General features: G+C 54.6%; 1 protein-coding gene across 1 annotated transcript; it reads right to left on the bottom strand.

The window, feature by feature from the left end:
* Positions 1 to 6,911: 6,911 nt before the first annotated feature.
* Positions 6,912 to 19,695, bottom strand: TEX33 (testis expressed 33). The gene is given in 7 exon segments (XM_019446799.2): positions 6,912 to 7,081; positions 7,283 to 7,393; positions 10,607 to 10,631; positions 10,633 to 10,752; positions 12,593 to 13,035; positions 16,133 to 16,192; positions 19,585 to 19,695. Coding segments are annotated over 6 exon segments (819 nt in total). The 5' UTR covers positions 16,155 to 16,192; positions 19,585 to 19,695; the 3' UTR covers positions 6,912 to 6,983.
* Positions 19,696 to 21,143: the final 1,448 nt, after the last annotated feature.

Below are 21,143 nucleotides of genomic sequence, written 5' to 3'. Positions count from 1 at the left end.
ACTAAAAATCTCTGCCTGAACTTCCTCATCTGGATTCCTTATACGCACACTCCGGAAGCCTCGTACTCATTCTCAGAAAGCCACTGTTTACCTTTGCTCAGAACACTGAGTCGGGCCCTGTGCCCTAGTGGCCAAGGGCATCGACTTCAGGCTTAGACCACCCAGATTCAAATCTCAGCTCTGGCACTTACTCGCTGTGTGACCTGGGGCGAATCACTGGACCTCTCTGTGCCTCCACTTCTGGATCTGTAAAATGGGGACAGTAAAGGCCCCTACGTAGGCTGCAGGGGTGCCGTGAGGGAGATACGGTCTCCCCCGTGACTCAACTTCTCTGTGCTGGACATTTGCAAAGGGGCCGGGGAATGGGGAGTTACCCTGGGTACTGGGGTGAAACAGACCCAAATGAAAGGCAAAACAGAACCTAGGGGAAATCCGTTAGGAGCCAGAGGTAGAGAGAAAGCGAAGGAAGAACCGTACAATCACAAGGGCTTGAGAGCCTAGAGAACCAGAGGGAACGGGCTCTGGGACTGAGCCGGGGCCCGTTAAAAAAACAAAATGAGGGGCGCCTGGATGGCTCGGCCAGGTAAGCGTCCGAAGAGGTCATGCTCTCACGGTTCGTGAGTTCAAGCCCCGCGTCGGACTCTGTGCTGACAGCCCGGAGCCTGCTTCAGATCCTCTGTCTCCCTCTCTCTCTGTGCCCCTCCCCTGCTCTCTCTCTCTCTCAAAAATAAATAAATAAACCTCACAAAATTTCAGCTGAGTAAATCTCAAGATTTACTTTATTCACAGATCAGCCGGCATCCCGGATGGAGGGGAGCTCTGGCGAGCTGTACAAAATGGAAGGGTTTTATAGGCGGAAACAGGGCGGGGGCAATTAGCAAAAGAGAAAGAAAAGTTCAGACAAGGTCACCTTCCCTGAGGGAGCAGAGCAGGTGCGCAGATGACATCTTCCTTCCGGGGGATGGAGAGGCCCTATGACTGATGACCTCATCGGTGCTGACCAGAAGAGCTCCCGGGGGAGGCTGGAAAGTATGAAGCGTCCCCTCCCCTCCTCCTTGGTGACTTGGCGTAAGTGACTCCATTTTGGGCCTGGGGTTTTCTTTTTAACAGGGGCAAATAAGCAGCGGTGGAGCCCTTCACTTCGGACCTCCGCCAGGCCGGCAGTCACAAATCCCCTTCCCTCAGATCTGGAATGTTCTGCCCCACCAGGACCCTCACCCCCTCCTCCAGGGCTCCAGCGATATTCACCCTAAGTGTCCCGTGGCCTGGAGCAGGACATCACAGCTCCTGGGGGCCTGCCCGAGCTGCGCCTTCTCCCCTCGTCCTGTCCTGACCCTCTCCCTCCCTGCTGATAGGTTCATCTGTGTCCCCCATTATCACACCTCAGCCTGGGAGCCCTCTGCACAGAAGGACAACTCATAGCCGTTTCTCCCATGGTGCCACACACCTGGCACATAGTAGGTGTTCAGCAAATACCAGCCCACTGGAAGGAGATTGGGAATAGGAGAGGCCCAGGCCTGCCTCCCGGCCATTGCCTGCGGTGGACAATCCTTTTGCTTGTAAACCAGGGAAGACAGCAATACAGAGCAGTGAGCAGAAGGCTGGGACGGCCCTCAGCCGCCTTGCGCAGCACCGGTCATAAAACTCGTCCCCCTTGTCCCGAGGACAGGCTCACTCTGATTACCTGATGACAGGTCGGATGCCTGCAAGGTTGGCCAGACAGAACAGGCGGCCAGGCCCTTCGGCGGCCACAGTTCTCCAGGAACCTTGACAATGAGCGTCTCGGTTCACACATCGGTCCATTTACCGCCACCACCCCCCCCCAAAACAGGGTTACTCTTTCCGGGCTGACTTCCCGGGTTTCTGAACCTGCAATTTTAATAAAACCATTATTATCGTCACAGGTGTCGGTGGCTTGCTCCTTCTGTGCCAGGCACCAGGGGGAACAGGGAACCCTGCCTGCAGTAATTTGGAGCGATGCAATGAATTCTAGCATATTCCAGGTTCTAAGAAGTCTTGCACAAAAGAAACCTGTTTAGCGTTATTTAAACCAGCATAACCCAAACTCATGTGACAAGGGAACACTTTTTACAGAACACCTATCAGCATGGTGCTGTGTTCCCCGAAACCTGAACCGGATGGAAAGAAAGGAGCGAGCATTGATTACACGCCACGTCCTGGGCGTGCATTTTCTCAGGCGATCTTTACACAGACCTCGGCTGCAAAGTCTCTTGTCGCCTCTGGACTACAAACCCGCATTTGGATTTTCCTCTGCATTTGCCGCAGTCCCTGCTGGCTCCTCCTTTACCGCGGAGGCCGTGAATCCCGGAGGGAGAAAGGGAAAGGTTCTGTCTGCCACCCCGCGCCGCCTCTGACGGTTTGGATTTGCAAAGCTGGCCACATGGACGGTTCGCTTTCAGATTGGACATATATCCACTCAACGGGGCCTCAGTTTCCTCATCTGCGAATGGAGGGGCAAAAGAGGCGTGGTTAGAAAGATGGAAGGAACCTGATGATCTCTAGGTTCCTGGATTTATGAAGCCTAAGGACTCAGCTTGCAATTTAGAGAAACTGCCACCAGGGGGCGGGCGGGACTAAGAAAATAGCTCTAGGAGGTCTTGCACTGGCTCTGGAGTGAAGAGCCTCAGAATTTGCTTTTTTAGGTCCTCCTTCAGGTTGTACTTAGATAGAACAGAAATTATGAAGATGGTTCTGAATCCCTCTGAGCAAATGAGACGGCAAGGATTAGAGAATGGATGCCTTTTCCGCCATGTGAATTAATGCAACATAAGTCCTGGACCCCGTACCTCCTTGAAACTTAAAAATCACTGTGAATGGGGGGCATTGGCTGGGTGGCTCAGTCGGTTAAGCATCCGACTTCGCTCGGGTCATGATCTCACAGTTCATGGGTTCGAGCCCCGCATCGGGCTCTGTGCTGAGAGCTCAGAGCTGGAGCCTGCTTTGGATTCTGTGTCTCCCTCTCTCTCTGCCCCTCCCCCGCTCATGCTCCGTGTCTCTCTCTCAAAAAATAAATAAACATTAAAAAAAATTCTTTTTTAAAGAATCACTGTGAATCCCACCGTCTAGGGGCCTCAGAAGCACAAAGAGCAGTGTTGGAAACCGCACCAGTGGGATAAATGCCTTAAGTAAAAAATAAATTTTTAAAAAATTAAGAAAACCCATGCTTGTCTTATCTTGCCGGTATTACAGCTTCTCTGTCTCCAGAATATTCCATGTTTAATTTCAAAGAGTTCCTCTTCATGATCTGAGGTGAAATCTTTAACTGAGGCTAAGGCATGAAATCTGTTACAATGTCTCGCTTGTGTCCAAACTGAAGTTGCCAGCTTGCCTTTAAATCAGCTCCCCAGCGTTCAGTTACTCCGCCACCCTTTCTAGCGTGTGCGTTCTCTTGGAGGGTGTCTCTTGCAATTACAAAAGGCAAAACTGGGCGCCTGGCCGGCTCAGTTGGAAGGGCACCCGACCCTTGATCTCAGGGCTGTGAGTTCGAGCCCCATCTCAGGTGTCGAGATTACTGAAAAATAAGTTTAAAAAATGTTAAGCTATCCAGAAAGCGAAGCATCTGAAAAGCGCCGAATCAATACCATGTGAAGCTGAAAGTCGCAGCATCCTTCCAACCCACCTCCCCTGCTCTTCGCTGAGTCCGTCAGCAAAGGACTCACACGGCTCCGCGTGTACCTTTTGAAGGTCGCACAAATGATGTATGTCATACTGAAGGGCTCGTCCTGCAGACCATCGGAGACATACGGGGAGATCTTTCCACGCTGGCATATGACGACCTGGGCCATGTCTTTCCCCTGCTATAGATCCCCCCATCTGTCCATTTCTCCCGCTGGCGGACGTGTAATGTGCACACAACGCAGCAATGGGTGTCTTTGTGTGGGGCTCCTTGTGTGCATGTAAGAGCTTCTCCAGGCTACACAGAAATGGGAGTTTCTAGGCTGTAAGATAGAACTTCAATGTTGCTAAATTCTTCCTTGCTGTTCTGTGCTCACAATTCATTGCGTGTATGAGGGGTCCCACCTCACCTACACTTGCTTTTTATTTTATTTTATTTTATTTTATTTATTTACGGGAGAGAGAGAGAGAATCTCAAGCAGGCTCCACACTCAGTGTGGCGCCCAATGCGGGGCTCAATCCCACAACCCTGGGATCATGACCTGGGCCCACATCAAGAGTCAGTCGGTCACTCAACCAACCGAGACACCCAGGCGCCCCTACACTTGCTTTTTAATATTTGCCAACCCAAGGACTTTTTGTGCGTATCTCTCTGATCCCTGGCGATACTCTTCTGTCTGGTTTCTTTAGTCATTATTAACCCTTCTGATCTGGCTAGACTGTGAGCTTCTGGAGGAAGGGGCTGGGTCTCACATCTGAGCCCCCCTCTCCCCAGGGCGCAACCCCATCCAGGCACAGATTTCTCCGTCTGCCTTTCCCATCTGGCCTCTGTGCCCCACCTTGGGAGCCCTACTGTCCAAGGTTAATAAGACACCCAGGGTGTGTGGGCGACCCAGTACGCCGTGCTGGGTTTCTATTCACACTGTGCCCTCCGTCTCAAACCCTGTGGTTCTTCCAGTCCACCTTTTTTTTTTTATTAAAAAAATTTTTTTAAAATGTTTATTTTTGAGAGAGAGAGACAGACGGACAGAACATGAGTGGGGGAGGGGCAGAGAGAGAGAGAGGAAGACACAGACTGCGAAGCAGGCTCCAGGCTCCAAGCTGTCAGCACAGAGCCCAACGCCGGGCTCGAACTCACAAACCACGAGATCATGACCTGAGCGGAAGTCAGCCGCCCAACCGACTGAGCCACCCAGGCGCCCCTCTTCCAGTCCACCTTAACGTACCTGTTCATGTGCCAAGACTCAAGAGCTACCTCCTCTGTGAAGCCCTCCGTGACCCCCAGCCCCATCCCATCCCAAGCTCTCCTTTGTGCTTCCTCTGCCCCGTATGGACTTCTTGCTGCCCTGTGTAAAACTGCTGAGCGTCCATATACTAACGTGTCTGTCTCCAGCTTCCTGTTGAGCTCAGACAATTTACTTGGCCTCTCCAAGCCTCATTTTTCTCCTCTTCATAAAGATGATCGCTCTGAGGACTGGTGTCGGGATGAAAAAGATCATGTGTGTAAAACACTTGACATATAATCATAGGCACCGGGCACGTTATAATTTCTCTGTCAAAATAGTATGGGGTCCGCTATCGTCGCAACACTTGGGATGGCTCGTGTTTTTCAGCTGCCACATGTGGTGGGCAGATAGTCGCGACTCAGTAAAAACGAAATCTGGTTTTCCAGCACGAGAGCAGTGCCTTGTAGAAGTTCGGTACCCGGCAAAGAGGTTTAGCCGAACCCAGCACCGCGCACATCATTAGGTACCCAATCGATATTAAATCAAGTCAAGTTCACTTCCGGTACGTCACCTTGGTCCAATCTGATCTTGAAGAAGTCTCTCCCTTTTGCGGCCCCACTCCTCCTGGCAGGGATCTGCTTTGCATTCGTCCAAAGCATGACGATCACTGAGGCAGTCTGGTATCGTGGTGAATCCCCCTGAACCTCTCCTGTCTATACCAATACTCCTGCACAGTCTCCTACTACGAGTCTGGGCTGGACCTTATGTCCTTTTGACCACAGGGACCTTAACAAGCCTGTGCAAGACGCGATAAGCTCTTACACATCAGGGTCTTGTCTTCTTGGAAGGCTGCTGCTTGGAACGCAGTCACCATGTCAAGAGGAAGCCGAAGCTGGCCACAAGGAGGGTGGCCCCCAGCGACGGCGCCCATCCCTGCTGAGGCCCCAGGCTCGTGAGAGAAACCGCCATCTCACAGCAGGTGCCACGCGGAGCAGAAATGAGCCAAACTGCACAATCCCAAGCAAACAGATGAGGCTTGTCGTTTTAAGCCTCTAGGTTTGAGGGTGGTCTGGAACACAGCAAGTAATGGCCCAGTGGGACAGGTGTAGAGAGGGCACGTCAGTGGCATGCGGGGTGGGGTGAGCTGCTGGCTTGGGGACCCACCAGGTAAAAAAAAAAAAAAACAAAAAACAAAAAGAACTTCAGGATCAGCTGGTAGACGTGACTGTCTAACCTGCAACACCATCTCGGGGGGGGACTCTTCCCTGGGAACCCAATTCCCAGGTCCTCCGGGGATCCTGACTGGTTAAGGATGACTTTGGCTTAAACAATGCAAAGTTGCCCAGGCTCCAACGATAAGAAGCCCAGAGGCGGCGGCTTCCGGCCAGGGGGATGGGGCAGCTCAGCGAGGTCGCGGACAACCCACATTGTGCCGCGGAGTCTTCGATCCCCCCACCCCCACCCCGCTCCCATACTGTCTGCCAGCTGCGGTCTGCCCTGCGTCTTGCACCCTCTACACGGCGGCACGAGAGAGAGATGCTCCCTCCGCTCTCCCGGGCTCCCGGGCGGAGAAAAGAATTTCCCAGAGGGCTCCGCGAGCTCCCACCTCTCCTTGCTTCTCATTGGCCCAAACTGAGTCATACGCCCATTTCTGAACCAATCAGTTTGTGTGTGTAGGGGGAGGGGTAAAACTTACTCTGAGACCAATCAAACCCACCCCTGCCTTGAAGGAGGGGCATGTTTGATTCTTCTCAAGTCCAGGGGCTCCTGGGGGAGGAATGGGTGTCTGGAAGTAATTGGGGTTCAGCTAGGGAAGGCATCCAAGGTTCAGTTCCCGCAGGGACCACTGTGAGGCCCTTCCCACAGGGTATGGGTGCCTACCGCTCGGCTCCCACATCCTGCCCGGGAATTATGAGGGAAGGGGTGCGTGTCTAAGGGGAAGGTCTGGGGTGAGTTTGGGCCCTCCGGGCTTCTCTCCTCCCTCAGCTGGCCTCTCCAGCACCTCACATCAACCCCCACCCCAACATGAAAGGGAGGCATCACAAAGAGAACATTCAGACGGGTGCCTTTCTTTATTCTTTGCCATTTCTTGGAGTGGAAGGCACCTCTTCTGGGTCGTATCTAGTACTTTGAGTTTCTGCTTTTGCCCTTCTCTCCGTATTTCTCATCCAGTGCTTTCTGTAAGTTCATATTCATAGCATTTTTCTGGTGCCACCGGCCTGCAGAGAGCAGGGAAGGAGCCAGCTCAGATCATCCAGAGGATCTCTGGAGTGCCCCGGGGCCCTAGCGGTGATCCATGCCTCTTCCAGGCCCGCCCCAGAGCTCTACCTGTTGCTGTGGCTTCTCTCCCAACCTTGGGGCCAACACACCCTGCCCAGGTAGGGGAGCACCCGCCTCCCTCACCGCAGCCCTGAACATACCCAGATCATCCGTCTTCCTGCCATGCCAGTGATCTATGTCCCTCACTGATTTCTCAATCACCTCTGGGGTGTAGGAGGCCTTCATAAGGCTCGTCGTCTCCTCAGAGGCCCCTGTGGAACCCCATAAAGAAATCCCCAGAAGCCTCAAGTCAACGAAGGTCAGGCACTCAGGGTTTCATACCTGGATGTCAGTTTCCCCAATGGATGGTGGACTGTGGAAGGTAGGGGTGTGAGGAGGTGGGCCTGGGTTCAAACACCAGCTCTGCCATTCATGGAGTGTGACTTCAGGCCAGTGTTTAACCTCTCAGAGCTTTGGCCTCTTCCTCTATCCAAAGGAATAACATTTTCTTGCAAGATTGGGAAGATCACATTACTGGAGATTCATTGGAGCATCTGGCATGGGGCAATCAATATGTCCATTTTTCAGAAAATGTATTTCTATGCGTACAGTTAAACCACACACACACACAAAAGAAATAAGTTACCATGATCAAAAGTCAGCAGAAACACCAAACAGAGGACCAAATCCCCAAAGATAGCAAGGATTCAAATGATCGGTCACAGAATGGGCAACAAATGAATTTAATGTTTCAAGTCACGAGAGACAAAAAGAATAAGCAAAGAATAAGAAACTACCCAGAAAGAATAGATTAGGAAAAGAAGCAAATGGGACCTCAGAAAATGAAACATATAGTAATTGAAAATTAAGTTCAGTGGATGACAAGAGGTCTGGGATTAGCTTTGAAATAACGCAGGGCAGGCCGATGGGTGGGTGGGAGAAACAATGGAACAAGATTGGCCACGTGTTAAGAATTGTCAAAGCTGGGTTCTGAGTGCGACATGTAGCCATTTCATTGTTCTCTCTTCTTCTAAGTTTGAAAATTAGCATCTGAATGTTTAAAGGCACATTCAGGGGACAGGGAAAATAGTAGATTAAATGCAGCTAAGAAAAAATGGCCAGCGGGAAGATATAGACAAGGAAATTAACTAGAATGCAGCACAGAGAAGGGGAACCTTATCATAAAGCAGATGGTTGCCCCTAATTTGAGGCTATAGATTCGACATACTTCCAGCTAAGATCTCAAAGGGGCTTTTGTTTCGTTTGTTTTTTGTAGAAATAGACAAGCTGCTTCTAAAATCTCTGTGGAGGAATCAAGGACCTAGACTAGCCAAGGCTTTAATGCTGGTAGTCGTGATGGAGAGGGGGGCTGATACCTGCCCAACCAGATACCGGACTACCTCTCATACTTGGTCATTAAAAGCATAACATTGGACAGTGGGCAGGACGGAGGGCCTGGAAACTGACCCCTGCACATGTGGAAGCTCGGTGGACACCAGTGGAACCACTGTGGGTCACTGGGGGGGAAAGGCGGGACTACTCAGTAAAAGGTATTGGGAGAGTTGGTAATCCACATAAAGGAAGAATTAAGCAGGAATCCCTACTTCTCACTGACAACAGAAATCAACTCCAGGGGGATTAGGGACCCAAGTGTGAAAAGCAAAACTAAATATTTTAGAAGACTCTGTAAGAGATTTTCTTTAAGACTCACACGGGGTAGGATGTCTTCAACCCAGTCTTTCTGGAACTCTATCTCTCAGGAAATAGTAATTCCATCCTCCCAGCTTTTCAGATCAAAAACCTTGGAATCCACCTTCATTCCTCCCTTCTACACCCCAAATCCATTTATTGACATATTCCGCCGTGCTCTAGCTTGCACAGATACCCAGGCACCTAGTACATCAGGCGGACGTTCAGCCTGGCCTCCCTGGGCCGCCATATTGCACAATGGTGCCTCCCGAGTTGTGCAGGGTCCCAGCCCTGCTCCCTAGACCAAGCCACCATCATCTGCCCCACCTGGACCTTTATAGTCAATTCCTCACCGGTCTCCCTGTTTCTGCCCCAGCAACCCTGCCACAGTTCTCAACGGCAGCTAGAATGGTCCTTCAACCTAAGTCAAAAACATGCCGTTCTCCTGCTTGAGACCCTCCCCTGGCTTCCCAACCCCTCAAGAGGAAAGACTTTCTGGCAGCTTTCCCCACCCAGCTCTTTGCCTTTCTGACGTCCTCTCTCTCTCTCTCTCTCTCTCTCTCCCTCAAGTTTATTTATTTATTTTGAGAGAGAAAGCATGAGTGGTGGAGGGACAGAAAGAGAGAATCCCAAGCAGGCTCCTCACGGTCGGCACAGAGCTCGATGCGGGGCTCGAACCCACGAACCGTGAGATCATGACCTGAGCTGAAATCAAGAGCCGGGCGCTTAACTGAACGAGCCCAGCCGGGCGCCCCCCTCCTCTCCCTCGCTCTTGTTCAACCACAACCTGAAACAGCTAGCGTAAGGCAGACAGAGTGAGTGGAAACGAAGGGGACACACGGGCAAAGCTCACCGGGAGTTGGTGCTGAAGGTGAAGCCCAAGCGGACGGCCCTTGCCAATTTCCAGAGTACAGATACTAGTAAAATAGCACTGCGATGCCAATCAGTTAAGGGAAATTTAACAAGGGACTCTTGTGAGCTGGTGCAAGCTGGTGGGAGCGGCTCCAGCACAAGCCCTGCCAAGGCTGTGTCTCTCTGGCTGGTGATGGGCGCCCGGAGGCTTTTGATACTATTCTTTTCCCTTTGTGTGGACATTACCCCACAAGGGTGTGTGTGCCGATGGGTGATTATTGTTACAGAGACGAATGGAAGGCAGGGACCCTGAGATCTGGAGCAGAGGACAAGCTGAGCTGTATTCTCTCTCCCCTCCCCCAGCACCACCCCTCCTCCAGCTCAAAGAAAAAGCCAGGAAGGCTTCCAGTGGCTGTCTGGTTCCTTGGGTGATGGGGATCAGAGCCAAGTGAGGAGGTCTGCCAGGCCCTGGGGACGCTGGAGAGGGCCTGGCGTGACAGAGGGAGGAAAGAAGAAGGCCAGACAGAGGTCATATGTGGCAGTGAGGCCGAACTCGAACGTGGGGGGCAGAGAGAAGGTGAAGGATCTTGCCTGAGGCCACACCCAGGGAGTGGCAGAGCTGAGCTTTGAACCTAGGAAGCCCGATACTGTCGGCACTGTGACCAGATTAGGACACGGGAGGCGTCGGAGGGAGTGAGGGACTGTTTGCCAACTGGGATGGGTCGTCTGCATGGGGAGGACAGATGTGCCTGGAGCCTGGACATTCCCAGCACGCGGCACAGGGCCTGGTCCAGAGAGGGCCCTTGGTGGCTGTGAAATGAGTGTCCCTGGGAATGAGTCCTAGGTCTCAGACCCCATAGGGGTCCGGGAAGGGGTGAGTACCCCAAAGGTGAATACCCCTGCCACTATGCCTGGCAACCTCCACCCTTGCCCTTTGGCCTGACCTTGAAACAAGTTGGACCGCATGTTTGTAGCCCAGATCATAGTAGTCTGAGAAGATGGCGTTGATTCCCATGGGACTCTGGGTCCTGCTGGGCCACGAGGTGGCCCTCTTCTGGCCCTCAGAGCCTTCACCGATGGCCCTTTGAGCCTGCGCGGCGAGTGAGGAAGAGACCAGGGAAGCAGCGTCAGCCCCCTAGCTCCCCTCCAACTCCTCCTCCCTCTCACCCTCCCCTCGCCACCTCCTACCCCACCCCTACCCTGCAGCCTTCAACCAGGCCCGGGGCCAGGGACTGGGAGACCTGAAGGCCCTCCACCACTCACACGTCCCCACGTGCCACAGGGGCATCGGAGACGGTAATGATCATAGAGCCTCTTCCTTGTTTTGAGCACCTAATGTATACACCATCAGGAGAGGTCTTCATAAGGTAATATTCTTCCTGCCCTTTTATACATGAGGAACTCGAGCCTCGGGGCAGGACTCGCCCTGCTGTCATAGTTGGTGAACCACAGAGCCCCCAGAACCGAGGCATCACCCAGGTCAGCTCTGGGTGGCCCCTTAGATTTCATCAGGGCCAGCCCCCTCCTGTAGCGTGGAACCGAGGCTCAGACTGGCTGAGGAACCAGGAAACCGGGGTGGGAGTCCCAGTTCTGCCATAACCCAGCTGCTGACATCGGGCGAGTCTCTGCCCCTCTCTGGGCCTCAGTTTCCCTACTTGTAAAAAATGGGGGTGGGGGCCAAACTGGATGGTCATTGAAGTAGCTTCCAGCTCTGATATTTGCTGGCTCAGTGACATCTGTGTTGTGTCAAAGCTAGACAGAAAAGCCAGGTCCCTATTCAGGCCCAGGACAATGATGACCAAAGGGCGAAATGACACGTTTCTGAGGCCGAGAGGGGCAGTGACAAGTAGTGATCATAGAGCCAACCTCAGGTTGGGGCAAGGTCCTCAAGACGCTTGGGATTGTGACTTCCCAGACTAGCAGGTGGGTGTGGGTACCACACCTTATGATGACAAAGCAGAGGGGGGCCCGGCCCACAGCCTTTGTGATCCTTGTAACTCCTCTTGCTCATTGTGACCCCAAGTGGCTCACGGCACCTCTCTGAACTTCTCTTGTACCATCTGTTCAAAAAAGAAGCCATAACTCGCACCATGTGAGGGTCGAGAAGATGGCTTTGAAAAATATCTCTCAAGGGACGCCTGGGTGGTTCAGTCGGTGAAGCGTCCGACTTCGGCTCAGGTCATGATCTCACGGTCCGTGAGTTCGAGCCCCGCGGCGGGCTCTGTGCTGACAGCTGAGAGCCTGGAGCCTGCTTCGGATTCTGTGTCTCCCTCTTTCTCTGACCCTCCCCCGCTCATGCTCCGTCTCTCTCTCTCTCTCTCTGTCTCGAAAATAAACGTTAAAAAAAGAAAAGAAAATATCTCTCAAAACGCCAGACCAGGAGAGCTCTTAGCGTTTGACCAGAAAGAGCAGTTTTATGTCAACTTTTCAGTTGATCAGTAGGGACTCCACTGAATGACCTATCAGGTGGGGAACAGTGCCGGCATCGACTAGCGATGTCTGCCGTGTGCAGGATAGGAACGGTGTGGTATGCGTGTCACGTGTTTGCCAGCCCGATGTCGTCCAGCTGCCTCCCTTTACAGATGTAGGGACCGGAGCCCCGAGAGGGGAATTAACTTGTCCAAAGTCACCCAGCATTCAGGGGCGGAGCCAGGGCTCAAGCCCAAATCTTCTGAGTCCCAGCCAGTGCTCTCCATCCACTCCACGCGGTCTCCTTCAGGAGACTGGTCCCAGTTAAAAGCCTCTAATCCGAACACCAGACTTAACGCTGAAAAGTCCGCAAGGGCCAGAACAGGCAAGTGCACAGCCAGCACTCGTTAATGATACTATCGTAGAGACTCTGTACTTGAGGGCGGGCTCCTTGGGGGTCCCCCTAAGTCTCCATGCTGAACCCACCTGCCGCCCTCAGCCTCCTGTGCCCGCTCTGATACCTGCTCCTCAGAGACCAGCTCGTCCACCATGTTGCTCCCAAACTTGTGACGAATGTTGTCAGGAATGACGCTGCTCTCCTGGTCCTGGGCTCCCGCGTTGGGACCTTCCTTCAGTCCCTGGCACAGCGGAGCCCCCTCTGGGATAGAAGCCCTGCTCTCCCTCGAGGAGGGTCTGTAATCTGCCTTCCTCGGAGACCCACACTGTGGGTCCAACCCCGAGGACAGAGAGTCCCTACTGATGGCCGTTGGGGGTGGAGGTCGGATCTCCTCCAAGTGGATCTGCCTTAGGGGGCTGCCTCCCTGGTACAGGCTCTGCTGTGGGGAGACTGGGGCCTGGTACTTGAACTTGGAGGTGCCCACAGGGCTGCAGGCAGTTCTCCAAGGGTCCGTGTCCTGCTGGCCTCCCTCGTGGTTCAGATGGGCCCTGGCCAAAGTGGTGGTACCTGAACAGGGGGAGAGAGGGAGGGGAGGGAGGGAAGGAGATAGATAAATGCAGAGTGGGGGACAGGGAGGGAGACGGCGATGGGGCAACGACGCTCCCTCTCCTCTCCTTTCCGAGCCTCCCGAGCCTCCCGGACATTCTGTCTGCCTCTGCATCTCTCTCTGCATCTTCAACAAACTCTGCTCTCACTTCCTCTCGGCTTGCGTTTCATTTCCATCCCGTGCAGAGCCGAGGGCCCTCTTGGCTGGTCCGGCGGGACCTCTCCGGGTCCTCGGACCTAGCCAGCCCACGTCAAAGGGACGGTCAAAGGGACGGGGACAGAGAGCGGTCACAGCAGCCAGCGGAAGCACAGGTGAGAAATCAGGAGAGACCGAGGAAGACGGTGGCTCCGTTGGCCAGGCCTCCCACGGGACAGGATCAACCCACACTGGTTTTGACAACAGGAGCTGCAGCCCTGAGGCCTTGCCGCGTGTGACCTTGACCTCTCCGCGCTTTGGTGAACCTAGCTCCGTTTGATTAGTTCTCTTCCCGGCTTTGAACCCCACAGCGATCCAGTGAAGAAAGCCAGCAGCTTGGCAGAAGGAAGTTGGCAGAGGGCTTCCTTGGCTTGGCCCAGTCATGGAGCTGGAGGGGCCAGGTCCTTGCTCCCCATTCAGAGCTGCCCCCCCAACCCCCACTTCCTTCTGCTGTTTTCACTCTGCAGGTGGCATCACCCCAGCCATTTCAGGCTCTCCCACCAGCAGCCACGCATTCTGGCCCGGACTTCTAGTCCCAGCCCGCCGGCCCGCATTCTCTTCACCCACCCCTGGCTCCCACCAAACGGCAGCCCCTGCCCCACCCCCACCTTGTAATACCCCACCACCCAGCTCGGTGGGCGCCCCCACCTCAGGCTGGTTCCACCACCTGGAAGGCCTGCCCTTCCTTCTCCCGGAGTCAAAACCCTACCCTTCGGTTCCTTCAAATGCTGTCTCACCAAGAATCCTCCCTGACACCCACCCCAGGCTGGCCTCGCCGCAGGCTGCACACACGTCTCACCACCCTGGGCTTTTCCCTTTCTCCACACAGCCTCAGCCTCACCCCTGCTCCCCAGTCTTCAATCCCAGGTTACGGCTGCAAATGCGTTTGGGGAGCTTCCCTCCAAAGCATTCTACACGGCTCCTCCAGCCCTCCTGAAGGATAGATAGTTTTGCTTCGCTTTTGTTGACAAAGGAGATCGGATTCTACCTGTTGCTTTGTTAACTTGCTGGTAAAAAACGCACCACTGTGCCTCGGGGATTGACTTACGGTGGCAGACACAGACCTAACTGGGCAGGACTTCGCAGCTGCCCCGCGGGTGGGCATTCAGAATGTTCCAGGCTTCTTTTCCAGAGAAGGCCGCTGGACAGCAGCGGGTTTTGACCCCCGGTCACTGGGGGTTTCATTTCACTCTCGCGGGGCGCCGTCACCAAGGGGTGGTGGTGCTCTGTGTAAGCCCCTCTCGCCCCCACCATGAGGAGCTGTAGACCCTTCCCCGGGGCCAGGGCGGGGGGGGGGGGGGGGGGGGGGGTTTGCCGCAGCGCCTTTAGAAAAAGCTTGCCTTCCTTCCTGCCCCCCACCGGTGAAATCAGATGCCCTTCCATTCTTGCTCCTTTGTCATCCACACAAAAGGCAGAGGGAGAACCTGTTCCTGAGGCCGGACCAGATGGCCTTCCCTCCATCTAGTCCTGCTTCCGCCCCAGCGAACAAATGGGCGCGCCTCTGGGGACGGCCGAGGATGGGGACGGGCACCCTTCTCAACAGAGCGGAGGCAGAGTATGGGGTGCGCTCAGCGCCCACCTCATCAACCACGGTCCCTCCTCCTGCCCGTGGGGGGCCTGGGGCTGAGCACAGGATGCTGAGCTCAGGACTCAAGGGGCAGGGCTCCCCGTTTCTCCCAGGATGAGCCCCTGACTGCCTCATCTATCCGCAAGTTACAGCGGAACTGCCCGCCCACCCTCTGCCAGCCCTTTGGGGTGACAAGAGCTTCACTCGCCGGACCCTGGTTCAGAGAGCCGGTATTCACTAACCATCCACCGAGGGAGCACGGACAGCGTCAGGTGCTAGGTCAGGCGCTGGGGACACAGCAGTGAACTAAAGGGCCAACCCCTGTCCTCTTGGAGCTACATATTTGTGGAATGAATGAATGAACGAATGAATGAACAAACGAACGAAGGAATGAATGAATGAATGAATGTCGCTGGCATTTCAGGAACCTCACTGCAACTCTACCAGCCTTCCATCCCTTCAGCTGAAAAATGGGCAGAGTAAGGGTCAAATGGTCAGTGGTTCGTTTCTCCAGCTTGGCCCTCGATCAGAATCGCGCCCCCGCTCCTTACACATCTGCGGATTCCAGGGCCCTCCCGGCGCCTGCATCAGAACCTCGCTGGGAGAGGCTGGAATCCGAGCCAGACTGAGCAAGGCCGGGGTCCTTGGATTTTTGGAGACAGCTTCCAGCAGGTGGGTCCTCCCCGATCTCACTGGAAGGCCACTCACCATGGGGCCCCTCTCAGAGCTGACCCGACCCAGTCACGCCTGCATTGAAAGCCCTCCTCTTGTCCTGAGGGCAGAGCCCCCAGTGCAGGGGTCAGGCCCCCACTCTGCCTCTCCAGCCATATCGACTTCTCTAGGTTCCACCAAAGCACCAGCCCTCTGACTTCTAGACTTTTGCCCACACTGTTCGCCATGCCTGGATACTCCCTTCTCGCCACCTTGGGCCACACCACTCCCTGGACGGGGCTCGCTTAGGACCTACATGTACTTTCCGGACACCCAGCCGGGCCCCTGCTGGGTTGTCCCTCAGCCCTGCCCTCGGGCGCACGCTTCCCCGCACCGCCCCCCACCCCCCACCCCAGCCCTGCAGACAGGACACGGCAGAGGGGTGGATGGGAGGCGCCAGCGATATTCCTCCCCCTGCCTTTGATTTCTGTCTTCAAACAGAATGCAGAGGGAGTCAGGGCCCCACCGTGGGTCTGGAGACCCAAGCAAGACAGAGACCCAGACCCAGGGAGGGGGAGAAGGGGCTGTTCCCTGCTGCCCCCGGGGTGCCCGAGCAGAACTCATCCCAGGCCAGCCTGTCCTACCTGCTCGGCGGCTCAGGTCCATGGACTCTTGTTCTGGGACAAGTAATTCCAAGCTTCGTCCTGTTGACCAAGAAACACATGTGGTCGTCTCAGATGACACACAGTCTCTGCAGAGGCGGGTGAGCTGGAGCTGAACACGAAGGCCCGTGGTCGTCTGTCCGGCCCCCACCCAGGGGCTCCTCCATGCTGTTTCCAGTGCTCTCTGGTACTCAGTGAGCCCCCCATCCCCCCTGGCCTGCCTCCTGGACCCCTGCCCACTCTGCCCTCTCTGGAAAGCCCAGTCACATCCAATGCCAGGGCCCCAAAAATGTTTCTCAAAGAGCCTGGAGGCCCTGAGCCTCGCTCTTGCCTTTTGCTGCCTTTTCCTTCACTTCTCCCCGATCTGCAGCACCCTGTGCTCCCCTGGGAGCCCCCAGTGGGCCTCTGGTTGCGGGGTGCCTTGCCCCAGGTCCCCCCATCCTGATGACCATCTGCCTCCCTACAACGTGTCCATTTTAACAGCCGGTCGCTCAAGCCTGAGTGAAGGAAACCGGCTTGGCCAACACAGGAGAGCCGAGAGCAGGTGTTAGATTAATGCCTTCTGTCTTTTATTTTTTTAATGTTTATTTTTTTTAATGTTTATTTATTTTTGACAGAGAGAGACAGACAGACAGACAGAGCATAAGTGGGAGAAGGGCAGAGAGAGGGGGAGACACAGAATCCGAAGCAGGCTCCAGGCTCCAAGCTGCCAGCACAGAGCCCGACGTGGGGCTTGAACTCACAGACCATGAGATCGTGACCTGAGCCAAAGTCGGACACTCAACAGACTGGGCCACCCAGGTGCCCCTAGTGTTTTCTGTCTTGTTCACACTCTCTCTCTGGCTCTTCTCGACTTCCTTGTTCTGCCGCAAACAGCTGCCATGTTTTGAGCTGCCCCGGGGAGAGGCCAACAGCTTATGAGGAATGGAGACCCTTGGTCCAATGGTCCTCAAAGAACCACCTGACCCTTCACCCGAATGAGCATGGCCGTGAATCCTTCCCCGGTTGAGCCTTCATATGAGAACACAGCCCAGCGGACACGTTCATTATAGCTCGTGGGAGACCCTGAGCCAGAGGCCCCAGCCCGGCCACACTCAGGATCCAGACCCCCAGAAGCTGTGAGAGAATAAATTTGTACTTTTGTCAAGCACATAGTCTTAAGTGACTACGCCTTGTGGTCATTTGTCACGCAGCAATAGATAGCCAGCATGGATTCCGGTACCGAGAATGGGCCGCTGCTGTAACAAATAACCTAAAACTGTGGGAGTGGCTTCGGAACCAAGCGGTGGTTGGGGCGTGGGTAGAGTTTGAGGAACGGGATGGACAAAGCCTCAATTGCCTTAAACGGATAATGAGTAGAAACCTGGGCTTGGAGGATGTACGAAAGGATGTGAGGAACGCGTTCTTCGAACCTGGAGGAAGACGTGTCCTCGTTAGGTAGCGAAGGAAACTTAGTGACACTGTCCTTGACAGTTAGGTGGGAAGCAGGACATGTGACTGATGCACCAGGAGAGGTAGCAAGGGAGATTTCCAAGCAAAGGCTCGGAAGGTGCCTCCCGGTTTCTTGCTGCTGCTTGCAGCGAAGTATCATAGGGGAAAGAAACACTGAAGGAAGCACCGTTAAACACAAAAGAGGCAGAACTTGATGGTTTTGCAAAACCTCATCCTCTTCAGGTGCCAAAAGATGCCAAAATTCAGAAGACACCTGGGTGGCTCAGCCGGTGAAGCGTCCGACTTCGGCTCAGGTCACGACCTCGCGGTTCGTGGGTTCGAGCCCACGCGTCGGGCTCTGTGCGGACAGCTCGGAGCCCAGAGCCTGTTTCGGATTCTGGGTCTCCCTCTGTCTCTGCCCCTCCCCCACTCGCACTCTGTCTCTCTCTGTCTCAAAAATAAATAAACATTAAAAAAAAATTTTTTTAGAAAGAAGGCATGGGGGCGCCTGGGTGGCTCAGTCGGTTAAGCGTCCGGCTTCAACTCAGATCACGATCTCGCGGTCCGTGAGTTCGAGCCCCGCATCGGGCTCTGGGCTGATGGCTCGGAGCCTGGAGCCTGCTTCCGATTCTGGGTCTCCCTTTCTCTCTGCTCCTCCCCCGTTCATGCTCTGTGTCTCTCTGTCTTGAAAATAAATAAACACTAAAAAAAAAAAAAAAGTTTAAAAAAAAAATAAAAAGAAGGCATGTATATTATTGGGGTCTAGAGGGGTCACTGAGGTAGGCAGTCCACATGGCTCCGGGGGACCCTTGTATAATCCCTCCCCTGGCACGTGGGCTGGGCCTGTTGACCCGCTTCTAACCAATAGAATAGTGGATGGGATGCCACTCGGAGAGTGAACGTAGAAGATTGCGACTCCGTCTTGTCCACACTCCGTCAGGCTCTTGGCTCGCTCACTCTGACAGAAGCAGCGGCCACGTTGTGAGCTAACCTCAGGAGAGGCCCCCCTGGCAAGGATCTGAGGGAGGCCTGTTCAAGAATCCGTGAGCAACGGAACCCTACCATATGAGTAGCTCTGGAAAGGGGTCCTCCTCTAGTTGAACTTTGATTATATACCGTGAATGACCTTGAGAGATGGCCACCATGGGAGTGCATCTGCATTTCTGACCCAAAGGAGTTGTGAGATTAAAAAAAAAAAAAATGTTCTTGGGGCGCCTGGGTGGCTCAGTCCGTTAAGCATCTGATCTCACAGCTCATGATGATCAGGTCATGATCTCACAGCTCGTGAGTTCGAGCCCCGCATCGGGCTCTGTGCTGACGTCTCAGAGCCTGGAGCCCGCTTCGGATTCTGTGTCTCCCTCTCTCTCTGTCCCTCCCCTGCTCGTGCTCTGTCCCTCTCTGTCTCTCAACAATAAATAAATGTTAAAAAAAAAAGGTTTGTAAAAAAAATGTTCTTAAGCCACTAAGTTTTGGGGTGATTTGTTACACAGCAAGGGATAACTAATACAGCTCATCTGCTATGCATTCTTACATTTAGTAGATTAATCCGTCTTCATAAGGAAGCAGGTGTTCAGAGAAAGTATTAACTCACCCTCTTTCCCAGATGGAGACACTGAGGCTCAGAAAAGAAATAGGACCTCAGCCAAGTGGGACCGAACCCAAGCCCGACCTCTTCTGCCTCCTTCGAGTGAGCCGTCTGCTCCCGTCCCCACCCCCCATCCCAGTCCTCCCCCCGCCCATGTGCCCACAGCAGTGTCCTATCTGCCCCAGCGACACCCCCAGTCCATAGCAGCCTGGACCGGCTGGAACAGAAGTGTGGACTCACTGCCGGTTTCTGATCTGGAAAGAAAGGTCCCAAGAGACGTCAGTCGAGGAGGACGGGGAAGGAGGTCCGGTTGGGCCCAGGCACTCTTCCCTCACGAGCGGCCCTGAATAGAGAGAGGGATGGCGAAATCCTGGGTCCCGAGAGACCCCCGGCCCACCTCACAGGCCCCCTGCCTCACCTCTCCGCTCTCTCTCATGTCAGCTGAAGTTCAGGAGCGCAGATCCACAGGGCAGACCCGCTCCTGAAGACCACTGGCTGGGTGCCAGAGCGCCCCCCTCCCCCACTGTTCCCTGGAGTCGCCATGGTGACCGCTATACATAGGGCTCTGTTACCTCAGAGGGCCCGCACCCCCGCCCCCCTGCACCCCCACAGGGGAACAGAGGCCGGGGGGAAGCCGGTACTGAAGGGGAAGGAGGGGCCTTCAAGCATTGCTCTGTCTCCACTCAATATGTTTCCCGAGCCCCGCACATGTGACACACGGAGGGCTCGGATGCCATCAGGTGGAAAGAAAGTTCTCAGAGCCACAGCGGATTAAGTAGAGCGATCAGTGTTGTCTGGAGAAAGGAGTCAGGGCTCTCGGAGGGGCCATCTGAGCTGGCCTCTGAGGGATGTATAGGAGTTTGACAGTTTGGAAGGGACTTGAATACTAAAGGCGTGAATGTGGGGCACCTGGGTGGCTCAGTGGGTCAAGCGTCCGACTTCAGCTCAGGTCATGATCTCCGTGAGTTCAAGCCCCGCGTCGGGCTCTGTGCTGACAGCTCCGAGCCTGGAGCCTGCCTCGGATTCTGTGTCTCCCTCTCTCTCTCTCTCTCTCTCTCGGCCCCTCCCCCGCCCACGTTCTGTCTCTCTCTGTCTCTCTCTCAAAAATAAATAATACATATTAAAAAAAGAAAAAAAAAAAAGAGCGTGACTTTGGTCAAGTTCTTTGGCTGAACTTTCCTCGCGTGTGAAGCAGAGACAGCTCACCGCCAAGGGCAAGGGTGAGGATTGAGCGAAGTCGCTTTCGGGAAATGCCTGGCGCATTGCCCGCCACAGAGAGACGTCGCCCGTAGCCCGGTGCTAACCTCATAAGCCACTCGTCAGCAAGGCCTTCCAAGTACACCAGACTCGCGCGCCCTTAGCCACCTCCACATCTCTCCCTGCCCCCAGTCCAGACCTCTTGCCTCCTCCCTCGCCTCCTGGGTTTGCTCTTCTGCCTGTATTAATTTCCTTTTCTTTTTTTTTTTTAATGTTATTTTTGAGAGAGGGAGAGACAGAGAGCGCAGGCAGGGGAGGGGCTGAGAGAGAGACACACACACAGAATCCGAAGCAGGCTCCAGGCTCTGAGCCTGACGCGGGGCTCGAACTCACGAACGGTGAGATCATGACCTGAGCCGAAGTCAGTGGCTCCTCCGACCGAGCCCCCCAGGCGCCCCATAATTTTCTATGGCTGCATAACAGTATTACCACAAACTTAGCCGCTTCGCACACATTTATTATGGCAGCTGCTGTGGGTCAGGGCACCTGCCATGGCTTAGCTGGATTCTCTGGTCACTCGAGGCTCCAATAAAGGACCTAAAGCTAGCATGACAAGGACGACAGCACGGAGGGGGAGGGGTCAGTCCCAGCCCTCTTCCGCACAGACTCCGCAGGCATCCGGCCTGACCCAGCGTGACACCCCAGTGTCCTCAGCGTTTACTGAGCACCCACCTGCCTCAACGTCAGGCTAGGGCCTGGGGTAGGTCACTGACAGACTTG

This window comes from Panthera pardus, unplaced genomic scaffold (genome assembly GCF_024362965.1).
Source record: "Panthera pardus isolate Hobbes unplaced genomic scaffold, ASM2436296v1 HiC_scaffold_6, whole genome shotgun sequence".
In the NCBI taxonomy this organism is placed as follows: Eukaryota; Metazoa; Chordata; class Mammalia; order Carnivora; family Felidae; genus Panthera; species Panthera pardus.
The sequence above is the reverse complement of the archived record's forward strand: the minus strand, read 5'-3'. Positions and strand labels throughout refer to the sequence as shown.